Source organism: Podarcis bocagei (genome assembly GCF_964188305.1).
Source record: "Podarcis bocagei genome assembly, chromosome: Z".
NCBI lineage: Eukaryota > Metazoa > Chordata > Lepidosauria > Squamata > Lacertidae > Podarcis > Podarcis bocagei.
The window spans coordinates 17,532,028-17,546,803 of NC_138140.1; the positions used below are offsets into that span (position 1 = coordinate 17,532,028).

Below are 14,776 nucleotides of genomic sequence, written 5' to 3' on the forward strand. Positions count from 1 at the left end.
ATTCAATCTCTCCATTGCATGCCTGGCCTGTTTTATGTACCAAAAAACGGCAGACTTGCCCATTTTTAATGCAGGGTTTGGAGATGAGGTGCAAACACCTCGCCCCCCCCAACAACTTCATTCTAGCTGTCCTGCAGGAATCTGCCTCCTCCTGGAGGAAAGTAAGAGTTCAGCTACTCAAAATCACACCCCAGTCCACACTTGGTGCCGCAACCTAGATCCTATCACCTCCCACTTAGAGGACTGGGCTTTCTGAAGGACCACCTAGGCGCGTATGACTTTAGATGCAGAATCCCATAGCAAGTGCCAAATGCAGACACATTAGATGGGGCAGGGGTAATTGGTTGAGTTAAAAAGTGGCTGGCCTCTCACTAATGAGCCATGTTCAAGGTCCTTGTATTAATGTACAAAGAGCCCTGAACTACTTATGTCCAGGGTGCCTCAGGGACCACTTTAGTTGTGAGGCTCTTCTGATAACAATTAGAAACTGAGCCTTTACTATCATTGACCCAGTCCTGTGGAACTCTCTGCCACTGGAGATTCAACAGGCACCTTCTGTGTCAACCCGCTGAAAACTTTTATATTACTCACTCTGGCTTGCAGGTAGGTGGTGGTGGGGGGTCAGGGAAAGAGAGAGGAGAGTTCAGACATCCTAACCCTTCCTCCCCTCCCTAGATGATGCATTGCATGCAGTTCAGAAGAGATTCAAGCCCACCAGAGGAGGGTGGAGTAGCAGAGCACATGTTGGAATCTGTCACATGCAGGCATGAGTAAAAAGACTACGTGGGTGGGAAAGAGGGGGGATAAAACACACAAGAGGATTGTCAACAAGGAAGTAAGTGGGGAGGAGAGGAGAGGAGCATTACCGCTGCTTTGGCCTCTGCAGCCTTTGCTTTCTTCAGCCTTGCTTTGCACGCATCCAGGTCTAGACGGCGGTTCTCCAGGATCCGTCTCTCCTTCTGGGAAGGAAGAAGGGAAGGGTGGGGAGAAGAGTCAAGATTGCAAAAGGAAAAAGGCTCATTTTTCTTACTGCATAGCTACATAAGAACATTAGAAGAGCCTGGCTGCAGGATCAGGCCAAAGAGGAGCCATCTAGTCCAGCCTTCTTGTGGTTGACCAGGTGCCCCAATAGGAAGCCCTCAAGAGCCCTCTCCCCTCCTGTGGTTTCCAGAAACTGCTGTGTTAAAGTGTTACTGCCTCTGTTCTTGGAGGCAGAGCATAATAGCCTTTGTGACAAGTAGCCATTGATAGCCTTATCTGCCTGCCATTAATGCGTCCAATCCTCTTCTAAAGTGACCCAACTGCAATAGTCTCTAAGTGGTTTGCAAAGATGAAAGAAAAAAGAAAACCAATTAAAAGCTATAAAACCAAGCAGGAATTAAAACAGCTCCCCCCCAGAGAGCTACAATTTCCAGTGCTCTTAAACTACAATTCCCAGGATTCTTTTTGGGGGGCATGCATGTGCTTTGAACCGACTGAGGTGGTATTTGGCCAAGTTTTACCCAGAGTAGAGCCAATGAAATGAATGAACATGACTAAGTTAGGTCCATTGATTTCCACCGGTGGACTGACAACCACCCGTGGCACAGATGCCAGTCTAACACTACTTATTTCTTGGTCGGAAGATATCATAGCATTTATTTAATTCCTCCTAGACATTAATTAACCCCCTCTCATCTCTCTGAAAATGTCTCAGAAGTCAACTCCTCTCTCTCACTGCCACAAAACTGGCTTTCTCATAGGAAGCTGTCTTCTACTGAGTCAGGACCTAGCTTAATATTGCCTTCACTGATTCGCAGAGGCTTTCCAGGATTTAGGCAGCCCTTCCCCTAAGTCAGAAGCTACAGCCCTTTGCTTAAGCATAAAGATTCTAGCCCTCAGAGTTCTGAAGAGCGGACTGAATTAAACAGGAACACAGGAGACTGCCTTATACTGAACAAGACCATTGGTCCACCTAGCTCAGTATTGTCCACCCTGATTGGCAGTGGCTCTCCAGGGTGCCAGGCAGGGGATATTCCTCAGCCCTACCTGGAGGTGCCATTGGGGGCTGAACCTGGGACCTTCTCCATGCAAAACAGGTGCTCTGAGCCCCCGCCACTTACCGAAATAGTTCTCCAGTCACCCTCCAGGAAATTGCGCAGAGGGCTGAGGAAGTTGATGGAGGCAGAGTGGATGAAGTCCCTCTCTGCTCCACCCAAGCGCCGCTCTGTTTCACCCACTTTGATGAGGGTCTTCCCTGCGAGAGAGAAGACACAGCAAAGGGACTTCAGGCAGCTGACCTGGGCAACGTCAGGCCAGCTCCACCTCTCCGCAGGCAAGAGGTGACAATGGTGGTTCAGGGCACTTTTATTAGCTCAAGAGCAAAAGGGCAAAAAAAGGTTTGGTGTTGGGTACATGTGCAGAATTAGTAGATATTTACAGTATACCAGCTTAAACTTATATGGAAGAAAGGCCTGCAACATGCAAATAAAATATTCTAAATGGTATACGCACTGTAATAACCCAAACCATACAGGTCTGCCTGAGCTCGTGTGAGAGTATTCCATAAAAATCCTATGCGGGTGGCGCTACATATGAGCACAAATTGCCTCTATGTCACAATCTCCTCATAGCTGTTGGAGGGATTGTGGGGGAAAAGGAACCTTTCTCCATCTATGGTGAAGCTGCCCACAAGTATTCCAATTCTGGATGATGGCTTGCCAAGAAATGACCAAAATACTCAAACATCCCATTCCAACTTCACCACAGCTTTGTTAACTAAATCTATGGGTTGATAAACTGAAAGGTTTCAACTCTCAGGAATTTTTGACATGGAAACTGGCAGCTGCTGGAAGCTCAATGGTCCCCATATGGAAAAACCTTGCAGAACTTGAGACTTTCAGTTTGTAATTTAAAAAAATGCAGAGTTTAATACTTGCATAAAGGCTTGGAGAATCCTGAAAAAAATCCTATGCTGTTTGATGGGATTATATCTTATAAACAAGAAATGAGGATGCCCAGGATTCCATCTCTCCAGTACAACGTGAAAATTGGCTTTCCTGATGGTCTTAAGTACTTTACCAACTTAATGTTTTGTCGCTCCCAAATATAGTGCACTGCTTTTTTGCACTTCTGTTTGTTTTTATTGTATTGATTCATGTGATTTACATCAATAATATATTTCTTAAAAAAGAAAAGGGCAGGAATCAGGCAGGGAGTCACACCCCTGCTTTAGCCAGGGTGGGGAGAGTAACAGGAAGGCAGGAAACTAAGGCAAGGGTTAGTCAGGAGGAGACTGCATAGTTATTTCAGTTAGACTGATTTTGGCTGAGTTGCAATAATGTGAAGGGGGAGCAGTGATTACAGGCCGAAGAATGAGGTTACATCCCCAAGCAATACTGCACCACTCCCAGACTGCAGCCATTTTCATTTGGATGGGCTAAAGGGAGTTGCGTGGAGTCTCCGGTGTTTGGGTGTGGGTGTGATCACCATGCAATTACAGGAGACCGAGATCATTAACTTGAGCCTCGGGGCCGTAATGGATTTTGCAAGAACCCAACATAATCAAATTGAGGAGCACCAGAGCAGAGACTACAGGCAAATTCGTGCCTGATTGTCCGAGAGTACAAATTTCAGGAGGTTCTGGCTGCGGCAAAAGAACATTTATTGATTTTTTGTGGAAGCAAAACTCTTCAGATGAGCAAAAGGGATGTAGGGGACCCCAAACTTGCCTTCTCTGTCACAGGATGACCAGGAAAAGGCCACCCACATTTGGAGAGTCTGCCACTCCCACTGTGCCTGACTTCTGGCCATTTTGGCTGGGGCCTGCTGGAGAGTTAGAGGCTACCAACAATAGCTTTGCCTCATTTGTTTTATGGACAGGAGTAGTGGCAGTCCGAAGACTTAGTATGGCTTGTTTAGCCAGCCGTTTTTTCACAGCAACCGCCAACCTCCACACGCAAGTCCTCTGCACATCCCTGAAGATACAATGGCGGTGAGGCTTGACAAGAGACTCACCAACCCTCATCTTCTCCAAAAAGCTATGTACTACATCCACAAAACTCACCATAAGGGGAATTAGGGCCAAAGTCATTGGCTGCCTCAATCATATACTGAGCCAGGAGCTCCCCGTTGGTGACCCGAGAGGGCACCTTTCGGTCCAACTTCTCATAAAGGAACTCTTCAACTCTGGCACCTGGTGGGTGGGAAAAAAGAGATTTTGTTAGGTCCTGAAATAATTTTGGGAAAATATCTTGTATCTCTGGGGAGAAGTCAAGCCTGCAGAGCCAGTGACGCAGGCACTTCAGCAGGGATGGCCAACGTTTTTAGATTAATTCTTTAATTGTACAGTGGTAGCTCGTGTTATGAACCGGGATCTGTTCTGAAGGCCCGTCAGTAACGTGAAATGCCCGCAACACGAAGCGCTGCGTCTGCGCAGGCGTGCGGCACGATTTGGTGCTTCTGCGCATGTGTGAAGCGTGATTTAGTGCTTCTGCGAATGCGCAAGTGGCGAAACCCGGAGGTAACCCATTCCAGTATTTCCAGGTTGCTGTGGGACGTAACGCAAAAAGACACAACATAAAGCGGACGCAACATGAGGTATGACTGTACAATGAAAAGTGCCTCTATGACAGTGTCCGACTTTGGAATGCCCCCCACCCCTGAAAAGCTGGCTTGTAGACTTTACAAGCTTTTTGGAAGTGGGCTGGAGACCCACTTATTTGTTTAGCCAATTTGGATGATTTCTTGCTGCTTTTACTTTACGAAACAAAAAACAAAACCACAATACAGTATTTAAGCTTTTCATGTTTTTAAATCTTGGGCTTGTGGTCGTCCATTATGGTTCTGTGTTACTTGAAATGGCTTTTACATGCTGCACGGATTCATTTTTGTGTGTGTGCGTGCGCTTTTGCCTGCTGCCTTGCAATCTCTTTAATGAGGTGTGGTTAAGAAATGCTTTAAGCAAAACAAAACAACATTTGGGGCAAGCGGCAAATATGAAAGGAGCTCTGCACAGGGTGGTGGAGAGAGGTGGCGGATCTGCTTCCTCCTCTTCGACGACAAGGACTGCAAGGAGAGGACCTCCTCTCTTCATCCCTAGATGCCAGCCTTCCAGGCCCCACATCGTGTGCTCCTTCTTCCTCCTTACATCTGGGGCTACCAAACCATGCCAGATTCTGACAGAGCCGAGGGGGCCCCCACCCATGACACCCAATGGATCAATTTCTCCAAAATCTAAAGAGGTGCTTACTAGGGTTTGGCTGCAAGAGGACTTCAGTTTGACGTAAGATTTTCTCCGTCCAGTTCTTGGTGCAGTCTGCTCGGGCCAGGAGGTTTTCAAAGTGGGCATCCAACTCTGTCTTCTCGGCCTGGCCAAACTTCTCCTCTGTGAACTGCAGTGGGGGGGTGAGGGAGACAAAAACTGAAAGATTTTAATTTGCCCAAAATGGTTGGGGGTGGGACGGGACTAATGTATCAGAGCTAGTATGGTGTAGGGCATGGGTAGGCAAACTAAGGCCCGGGGGCCGGATCCAGCCCAATTGCCTTCTAAATCCAGCCCACGGACGGTCTGGGAAACAGCGTGTTTTTACATGAGTAGAATGTGTGCTTTTATTTAAAATGCATCTCTGGGTTATTTGTGGGGCATAGGGATTTGTTCATTCCCCTCCCCCCCCAAAAAAAATATAGTCCGGCCCCCACACAAGGTCTGAGAGACAGTGGACTGGCCCCCTGCTGGAAAAGCTTGCTGACCCCTGGTGTAGGGGTTAGCGTGCCTTTAAGAGCATTGAACATCGTGCGTCACAGAATGCTGCTTCTTTTCCTTTAAAAAAAAGCCTGGATAGCTCAGTTGGTTAGTGTGGTGCTGAAAACGCCATCCCCGTATGGGACAGCTGCATATTCCTGCATTGCAGGGGGTTGGACTAGATGACCCCCAAGGTCTGTTCCAACTCTTTGATTCTATGATTCTAAAGTCCACCCTTCTAGGAAGTGGTGCAGCCTAGAACCACAACTCAGAATTCTGCATGATGGGTGCAACAGAAATTCTAGGCTGCAACCTACGTGCCAAATATTTGCACAAGAATACAGCCTGCTAGTTGCTTTGCTGAGAGGATGGAGAGGCAAAAATATTGTAGGGCACATTGCCAGTTCTTTCTTGAGAGCTCCAGCAGAGCTCATCGCTCAGCTTCATGATGCCTCGTTAGAATGGAACTACAGAAGGCTTTTGAAAAGCCACAGATAGTAAATGGTGGGAGGTCTCAGGGTATTACTTAGACAGCAGCAACTGTTCCTACCTTGCCTTCCATATTTCAGGAACACAGGAAGCTGCCTTATATCAAACCAGACTACTGGTCCTTCTACTTCAGTATTGCCTACATTGACCAGCAGCCGTGCTTCAGGTTTTCCATTGTCAGCCCTACCTGGAGATGAACCTGGGACCTTCTGCATGCAAAACATGTGCTCTGCCACTGAGCTGTAGCCCTTAAAAAGTTAAGTAAGATTCCAGTCCTCAATGTTCTGAAGAAATGACTGGTTTTAAATAAGAGCATAAGAAGCTGCCTTATCCAGAGTCAGACCATTGGTCCATCTAGCTCAGTACTGTCTACACTGGCTGGCAGCAGCTCTCTAGGGTTTCAGGCAGGGGATCTGTCTTCCCAGTCCCACCTGGAGATGGTGCTGGGTATTGAACTTGGGACCTTCTGCATGCAAAGCAGGTGCTCTGTCACTGAACTATGGGTCTTCCCAGTTTTATTTTAAAACTCTGGCAACATACAGACTTTACCAGTATATTTTTGTGTGTGTGGCTCTTGCTGCAAAACTGGCCACTTTTCCAGCAGTTGTACAAATCCTAGCAGAAGCAGGTCTGACTCAAATTATGACTCAGCCACAGTCTTCAGGCTACATATGCTAATTGTCTGTAGCCTGATAGATTTGGGTAGCAAAGCAATATGTTCCTTTTTATAGGAATAATGGGAAATATGGTAAATGCAGACAGGGACAATGGAGGCTGCCTTCCACTGAATTGGAACACTTATCCATTTAGCTCAATATTGTCCACAGTGATTGGCAGCTGTTCTTCAGGGTTTCAGGCAATGGGTCTTTCCCTAAACCTATCATGAGATTCTAGCAACATCTGTGGGGCACCAGGTTCCCCATGCATGCTTTTCAGAATGACATATTGACGCCCAAACCGTTTTTTAAAATAGTAAATGGGTACACACTGGCTCAGCACATTCCAGGCTAGGATTTGCTTATGGAGAGAGAGTATTTTCAGCAAGTGCTACAAAGCCCTCTCAACTGCAGCAGAAACAACAACAACTGAAGCATTGCATTGTAAAGTTGATTGGGGTGGGGGAGCAAACAATGCAGGAAAAGCCTCCCAAACAAAAGTGGGTATTTTTTTCTTGGGGGGTGCTGGGGGGGGGAGAGAAAGTATGTTTCAGCACTTTCAGCTCAAAATCAGGGAAGTGTAATAAGCAAAATTGAACCAAAACACCCCAAGGCAGACCCACTGAAATTGAAGGGCATGATTCACTTGGATCCATGAATTTCAATGGGTTTTCTCTGAGTAGAACTGAGTTAGCTGCAATACACTGACTGTATAGCATCTGGGGGTGGGGGCAGCAATGGGTGGTTTACAGAAGATTTTGAACTGGAAAATTTCCCACTCCATATCATGAGTAAAGGTAAAGGAAAAGGGACCCCTGACCATTAGGTCTAGTTGTGACCGACTCTGGGGTTGTGGCGCTCATCGTACTTTATTGGCCGAGGGAGCCGGTGTACAGCTTCCAGGTCATGTGGCCAGAATGACTAAGCCGCTTCTGGCGAACCAGAGCCGTGCACGGAAACACCATTTACCTTCCCGCCGGAGCGGTACGTATTTATCTACTTGCACTTCGACGTGCTTTCAAACTGCTAGGTTGGAAGGAGCAGGGACCGAACAACGGGAGCTCACCCCATTGCGGGGATTCGAACCGCCGACCTTCTGATCGGCAAGTCCTAGGCTCTGTGGTTTAGACCACAGCACCACCCGCATCCCTATATCATGAGTAGGCAGGGGCTTCTGAATGAAAAACAGCAAAAAATGCTAATGTCATTCTCTGCATATTCAATAGATGTTTGGTGTCCAGATCAAGGGAAGCTATTATTTCCTTTTCTTCCTTGGTCAGACCATGCCTGGATAATTTTGTCCAGTTGTGGTGACCTCAGTTTGAGGATATTGACAAGCTGGAATGTGTGTAGAGGAGGGCGACCAATATGATCAAGGGTCTGGAAACCTTATGAGGAACGGTTGAAGGAGCTGGGTCTGTTTAGCCTGGAAAAGAGGAGACTTAAGAGGAGATATGATAGCCATCTTAAAATATCTCAAGGGCTGTTACATGGAAGGGGGAACAAGTTTGTTTTCTCCTGCTCTGGAGGGCAGGACTCAAAGCAAGGGATTCAAGTTACAAGAAAGGAGATTCTGACTAAAGATCAGGAAGAACTTTCTGACAGTAAGAGCTGTTCAACAGTGGAATGGTCTCCCTCGGGAGGCGGTGGACTCTCCTTCCTTGGAGGATTTTAATGGGTGGCCATTTGGGATTTTTTAGCTGTGAGTTCTACATTGCAGGAAGTTGTACCAAACGACCTTTTGGGTCCCTTCCAATCTTATGATTCTATGACCTTAATTTCCTGCCCTAAGACACACATTCCTTCTTGGGATCCAACACACAGGAGTGAGTGCAAAGTTGGCAGCAACTAAGCCTCCTTCCCCCCCCCCCCATCTTCCTCTTTCAGTCTTTGGGCCAAGAGGAGTAAAAGTAACTGGCCTTGTTTTCAGTCCCAGGAAGGCAGGGTCGCATTTATGCCGGCAATGAATAATGTAGGCTGGCGTTTTTGCAGGGAGCCTCTTGCCCACATTGGCGAGGGGAGGCAAGCTGCAGCCCAGGAAAATCAATATTTCATGTTGGAGTAGAGTTTCCTCAGCCTGGAGGTGGGGAGGAGAATCTGCCGCTCAACACGAAATGCGTGCATTGTTTCACTCCCTGGCTAACTGGCACAGAAGGGGAGCAACAATGGAGAGTGGTCCATCGCCTCTGGCACAAAGACTTACTGTTAACCTCAAAGTTAAACCCCCTTTTTTGCAGACTGCGGGTTCCCTCCAGCAACCTATTTATTCAACATGCATCCTGATTTGTCTGCAGAAAGCTTGATTGAAATTTAGATTATATGTCTGGTTTTGAATCCATTCCAGTTTGTCTCCAGGGTGGTGATATGACTATTGCTATTACATCCCACCTTTCCCTGCCGGAAAGGTACTCAAGGCAGCTTACAGATAAAATAGGAAAAGCTAAAACATAGGAAACAATCATTAAAAAGCAATTAAACACTAATTAGAATAAAATCTCTCTCTCTCTCTCTCTCTCTCTCTCTCTCTCTCTCTCTCTCTCTCTCTCTCTCAGAGCTCTCTCAGAGCTCTATTAAAGTATACAGATAATTACAATAAATACATAACAGAACTGGCCCTTTCCAAAAAGCCAGTTAATTCCCAAAAGCCTGTTGGAACAAAAAGGTCTTCACCTGCTAACAGAAGGAAGGAGCCTGTTTAGGTTCTCTAGGGAAGGAGCCTTCTCCTATGTGCCCACCATGTGTGCCTGGGAGGGTACTGGGTTCAAGAGCAGGGCCTCCCTTGAAGATCTCAGAACCCAGGCAGGTTTGTATGATGGACTACGGTCTTTCCAAATGTGGTCTAACCAAGGTGGAATAGAGCAGTACTATGACTTCCTTTGATTTGTTGATGCAGCCTAGAATGGCATTAGCTTTTTTTGCTAATACATCACACTGTTGACTCATGTGAAGTTTGTGGTCTACTAAGACCCCATGATCTCTTTCACCTGTTCTACTGGCAATCCAGGCATCCTGCATCTTATACTGGTGCAGCTGGTCCCTATTGAAATTCATTTTGTTAGACTGGATCTAGACACATCAAAGAAACATTTCAGGTTTAAGCGGTGTAAATTTTAACAGGGAAAACAGGTAGAGAAAAATGGGACTCCATGTCACCATCTGGTGGCACAATGTTATATTGCACATACAACACATATAAATCACTTTTTCTTTGCCAGCCTAGCTGAATCCTCAGTTTGGTCCCAGTTTTCCAATCTGTTAAGGTCATCTTGAATCCTGATTCTGTGTTCTGTGACACTAACTACCCCTCCCAGTGTGGTGTCATCTGCAAATTTGATGAACATCCCCTCAATTTCATCCAAGTCATTTATAAAGACGTGGAACAACAACAACTCCCATCCATCTTTGATTCCCTTCTCTTTGAATATTTCTGACCATGGGACTACACCCAGTAGTTCCTTAAGCTTCTGGAAATCAGCCCTCTTCAAGTCCAGAGTTCATGTCCGATTACACTCAGTTTTCCCTTGCCAGTGCATAATGAAAGACATGATCACTTCCTCCCAAGCTTCCTAGTACTTCCACTTTGTTGAGCAATTACTCTCTCTTGGTGAGGACCAGGTCCAATACAGATGACCCCCTTGTTGCTTCTTTGACCTTCCAGGAAATGAAAGTGTCAGCGGGGCAATGAGGAAATTAGTTGGTCCTTACATTCTTGGCAGTTTGAGTCCCAGCTGATATCAGGACAGTTGAAGTCTCCCATGACTACTACATTTCTCCTTTGTGAATGTTTGGTAATCTGCTCTAGGAAGCCATCATCTGCTGTTTCCCTCTCCTGCACCCACATTCAGTCTGCCTTCCATGCTCCAGGTCATGGATCTCTTCACAAGTGTACACATCCTTTACATAAAATGCTGCTCCTCCTCCCTTCCTGTTTGATCTATTTCTTTTGAGCAAGTTGTACCCCTCAGTTTCTACTTTCCAGTCATGAGTTTCATCCCGCCAGGTTTCAGTTATGCCCGCTGGGTCATATTTGACATCCTGTATTTGAGTTCAAGTTCTTCTTGCTTGCTTCCCATGCTCTGTGCATTTGTGTAGAGACAAATGATGCCTCTGATACCCTGATGCCTCTGTCCCCCTCCGTAGGGAGTCACTTGCCACCACCAGACATCTCTTTCTTCTCTGGGGAATCGTGTGAGGAATCATTATGCGCACTGTACCTTCCACTGCCACTTTGGTGTGGTCTGAGGTCTGCAGCCGCTGTTCTTGCTCCTCCGGCTGAGAATCTGTGTCCGAGGTGAGGGCATGGAATTGATTTTGCAGCTCCAGAGCCAAAGCATGGGTCCAGGCAGCCTTGCTTTTTTGTGTCACATTCCTCTGGGGGTTTGTCTCCTGCATTGTTTTTCCTCCTACCACTAGAAGGAGCTGCTCCTCTGTTCTCACTGTCTCTCTGTGTTTTCATTTTAAAAATTGCCTACCATTGGCAGCTCCCCCCCCTTGCCAAATTTTCCTCTAGCACCATAAATTACTTAGGATTTGCTATTCAGGATTTCAAAGTAGAGTGGATGAATTAAACTCTTTGACAAAGCAATGCCCAGGAATGGAGGACTAACTTGGCTTTTTGACCTTAGTACCTTATTGACTGCAATGTCAGAAAAACTCACTCATTCTTTACGAGTTTCCAGAGGTAAAGCCAAAGCTATAGACTATGCAGCTAAATGGTGGTAATTCATTCAAGTATGATTTTATCTGGATTCGATTCCTGCATTGCAGTGAGTTGGACGAGATGACCCTCAGGGTCCTTTCCAACTTTATTTTTCTGTAATTTTGTGTTGTCCAGGACTTATCACTGACTGCTCTGCTGTGCTTCTGTGGGATCATTATCTTATTACTCATGGCATTGTTTTTATCTCTCTGCAATAACCATTTCTCTGCATAATTTTCTTTCTTAAGTTGCAGGCCATAGGATATCAAACTGGAAAGCCATTGTTCATTTCTGTATCTCTCACTCTTTGTATCATTGTACATAACAAAATAAAATAATTCAAAATCATAGTAATAATATACAGTATTATTAAAGTAGTAATATGCAGTATTATTATTATGAAAGCAGTATCCTACCAATAGCCTTGGCTTCCCCCAAAGCACCCTGCAAACCATAGCTGAAGGGGTGTGCTAAGTGTTTTTTGCAGATCCCTATATCCCTCACAAGGGACGAGGGTGGCGCTGTGGGTTAAACCAGAGCCTAGGACTTGCTGATCAGAAGGTCAGCGGTTCAAATCCCCGCAACAGGGTGAGCTCCCATTGTTCGGTCCCAGCTCCTGCCAACCTAGCAATTCAAAAGCACTTCAAAGTGCAAGTAGATAAATAGGTACCGCTCCGGTGGGAAGGTAAACGGCGTTTCCGTATGCTGCTCTGGTTCACCAGAAGCGGCTTAGTCATGCTGGCCACATGAACCGGAAGCTGTACGCCAGCTCCCTCGGCCAATAAAGTGAGATGGACGCCGCAACCCCAGAGTCGGCCACGACTGGACCTAATGGTCAGGGGTTCCTTTACCTTTATATCCCTCACAGAGCTACAGTTCCCAGAGTTCCCCAGGGAAGAGAGGCTGATTTTTAAACCCCATCTCCAAGTAGAAGGCCCATCAGAAACCTTGGAGAGCTACTGCCGGTCAGTGAAGACAATACTGAGTTCAATGGACCTTTGGTCTGGCTCTGTATAAGGCAGCTTCTGATGTTCTACCTCCACTTTCAGAGGCATTAAGCCTCTGAATACAAGTTTGCTGGGAATCATAAGTGAGAAGAGTGCTACTGCTGCCCTTAGCTTGTAGGCTTCTCATTGGGGCATCTGGTTGGCCACTGTGAGAACAATGTGCTGGACAAGATGAGTCACTGCTCCGATTCATGTGGTCTTTTGTGGGAATATAACGTCCGTGCCCAGGGTCAGGCTACCTCTGAATACCAGAGAGTGGGAAAAACAACTGGATAGTAGTGTTAGGCTCAGGTCCTGCCCCATTTGGGCGGGCATCTGCTTGGCCACTCTGAGAACAGGATGACCTCCGAGAAGCCCAGTTGTACGCAAGCCTGTTTCAGAACTTTTTGCTGCATCACGACCAAGACATGGACTCACTCCTAGGAGCACAGCCTGACTTCTTGGCTCCCCAGACAGATGCAATACGGCCAACTTTTTTGAGCTACAGCAAAGGTCTCCCACTAGTTGATTCCATTTGGCCAATGCAATTACAGTGAGAACATTAATTTTGTTAAGATCGATCGGTGCTGGAAGAGGGATTCTCTGGTGCCACATAAAACTGGTGTTCTGGAGTGGACCATTTGATTGCAATGTAATGGGGTTGAGTAAAAGTGCACGCAAAAACCAGCTTCTAACCAGCACCCCCTTAACACAATGGGAAGCCACCTTTACGCTGCTGTTTGGGAGTGAAAACTACTTTGAGGAAAAGGAGAGGAAGTTCCCTAACAGGTGGAGGAGGGAGACTTCTCTTTCTTTTTAAAAGAAATCATAGTGAATCATAGAATCACAAGAGTTGGAAGGGACCCTAAGAACCATCTCCACTCCAATGCCCTGCAATGCAGGAAAATGCAGCTGTCCTGTGCGGGGATCAAACCTGCAACCCTGGCATTATCAGAATCACACTCTAACCAATACTGCCCTCCCCACTTTACGCGATTTCACATATACGCAGAAACATAACCCCCGACATAAGTGGTGGGATCACTGTATTGTTGCAGTGTTTGCATTTCTTTTTCCTTTTGGTAGCAGAGAGATTATACAAGTGATTCTGAAATTGCCTGGTACATTTCAAGGGGTCTTAAATCTTACTGTCAGCTGCCTCCGCTCTCACAAAAACCTTAAAGACAAGGTTCCACAATGCCCCTATGATATTTGTGATTCCCCCTTTTTTATATATATAAAAAAGCCTCCCAGTTAGCAGCGTGGAACTTTCATCTGCAAAACAATATGAAGTGGGTGCAATGATATGAATTGCTATTTATAAACACGCCTCTCTCCCTTCTGATATCTGGTGCTGACTCCAACCTACGCCTTATTTTTTAATTTTAATTTTGTTTTTAAAAGTCTTCAGAAACCCTTACAGATCCGAAACAGGGTATCCTCCCCCGCCCCCCCCCCCGCCAAGAAGACTCTTCTTTCCTTTTCTTTTCTGAAGTCATTTGTATGAGAATTGAGAAACTGATTCAGGTAGAATAAGGAGGAATACTTAGGGAGCTTTAAAGACCTCATTCTCATTTCCATTACAATAGCAAATAATCAGAGCAGCTGACCTAGGTAGCAATTGTACAGGAGTGTAGAATGCTTTCATTTAAAAAATAAAAATAAAAATCAAGTTTCTAGTCTTGATGTGGGCGGGAAATGACTGCTGGAATTTGGGAAGCCAGAAACGCGCCTTAAACATGTCTCAGCCCTCTAGTGACCCTGCCCTTCTCCCACAGCCGAGAAAACTAGAATTAGGCAAAAAACGATTGGAGGAATTATGCACATTTACTGGGAACATGTTGCTGTTCTATGTCTAATTAAATAACCATGATAATGCCAGGTATTTATATCACATCTTCAAGGTAAAACTCCTTTGGCAAAGCAGCTAACAAAACCCACCAAAAATGAACAATTGGAAGCAATTGTAAGTCAATTCAAACACGAAAACCATAGAAACACAGAAAAATGTATAAAGAACATAAAAATATGAAGCTAGTGTCAAATGCCTTCCAAGCCCATTCAAAACCAGAAGGAGAGGTAGCTGGGCCATTCTCCCGGAGGGTGTGAGTTTGACCGCCACAGGGCTCCCACTGAAAAGACTAAGTGCCATTGACAAAATGGGAATTCAGATCAGCCTGCACTTTAGCCTTCATAGGAATCTGGCCTTGTCAATATGCAGGGC

General features: G+C 45.9%; 1 protein-coding gene across 4 annotated transcripts in view; it reads right to left on the bottom strand.

The window, feature by feature from the left end:
- The window catches only part of SH3GLB2 (SH3 domain containing GRB2 like, endophilin B2), a 57,867-nt gene that overhangs the window by 24,194 nt on the left and 18,897 nt on the right, over window positions 1-14,776 (bottom strand). For all 4 annotated transcript variants that reach the window (XM_081178836.1, XM_081178835.1, XM_081178833.1 and 1 more), the window contains exons 2-5: window positions 5,231-5,372; window positions 4,046-4,174; window positions 2,103-2,236; window positions 867-959 (exon numbers count right to left, since the gene is read on the bottom strand). In XM_081178836.1, the coding sequence (XP_081034962.1) occupies window positions 867-959; window positions 2,103-2,236; window positions 4,046-4,174; window positions 5,231-5,372 (498 nt within the window). The remainder of the gene's footprint in view (window positions 1-866; window positions 960-2,102; window positions 2,237-4,045; window positions 4,175-5,230; window positions 5,373-14,776) is intronic.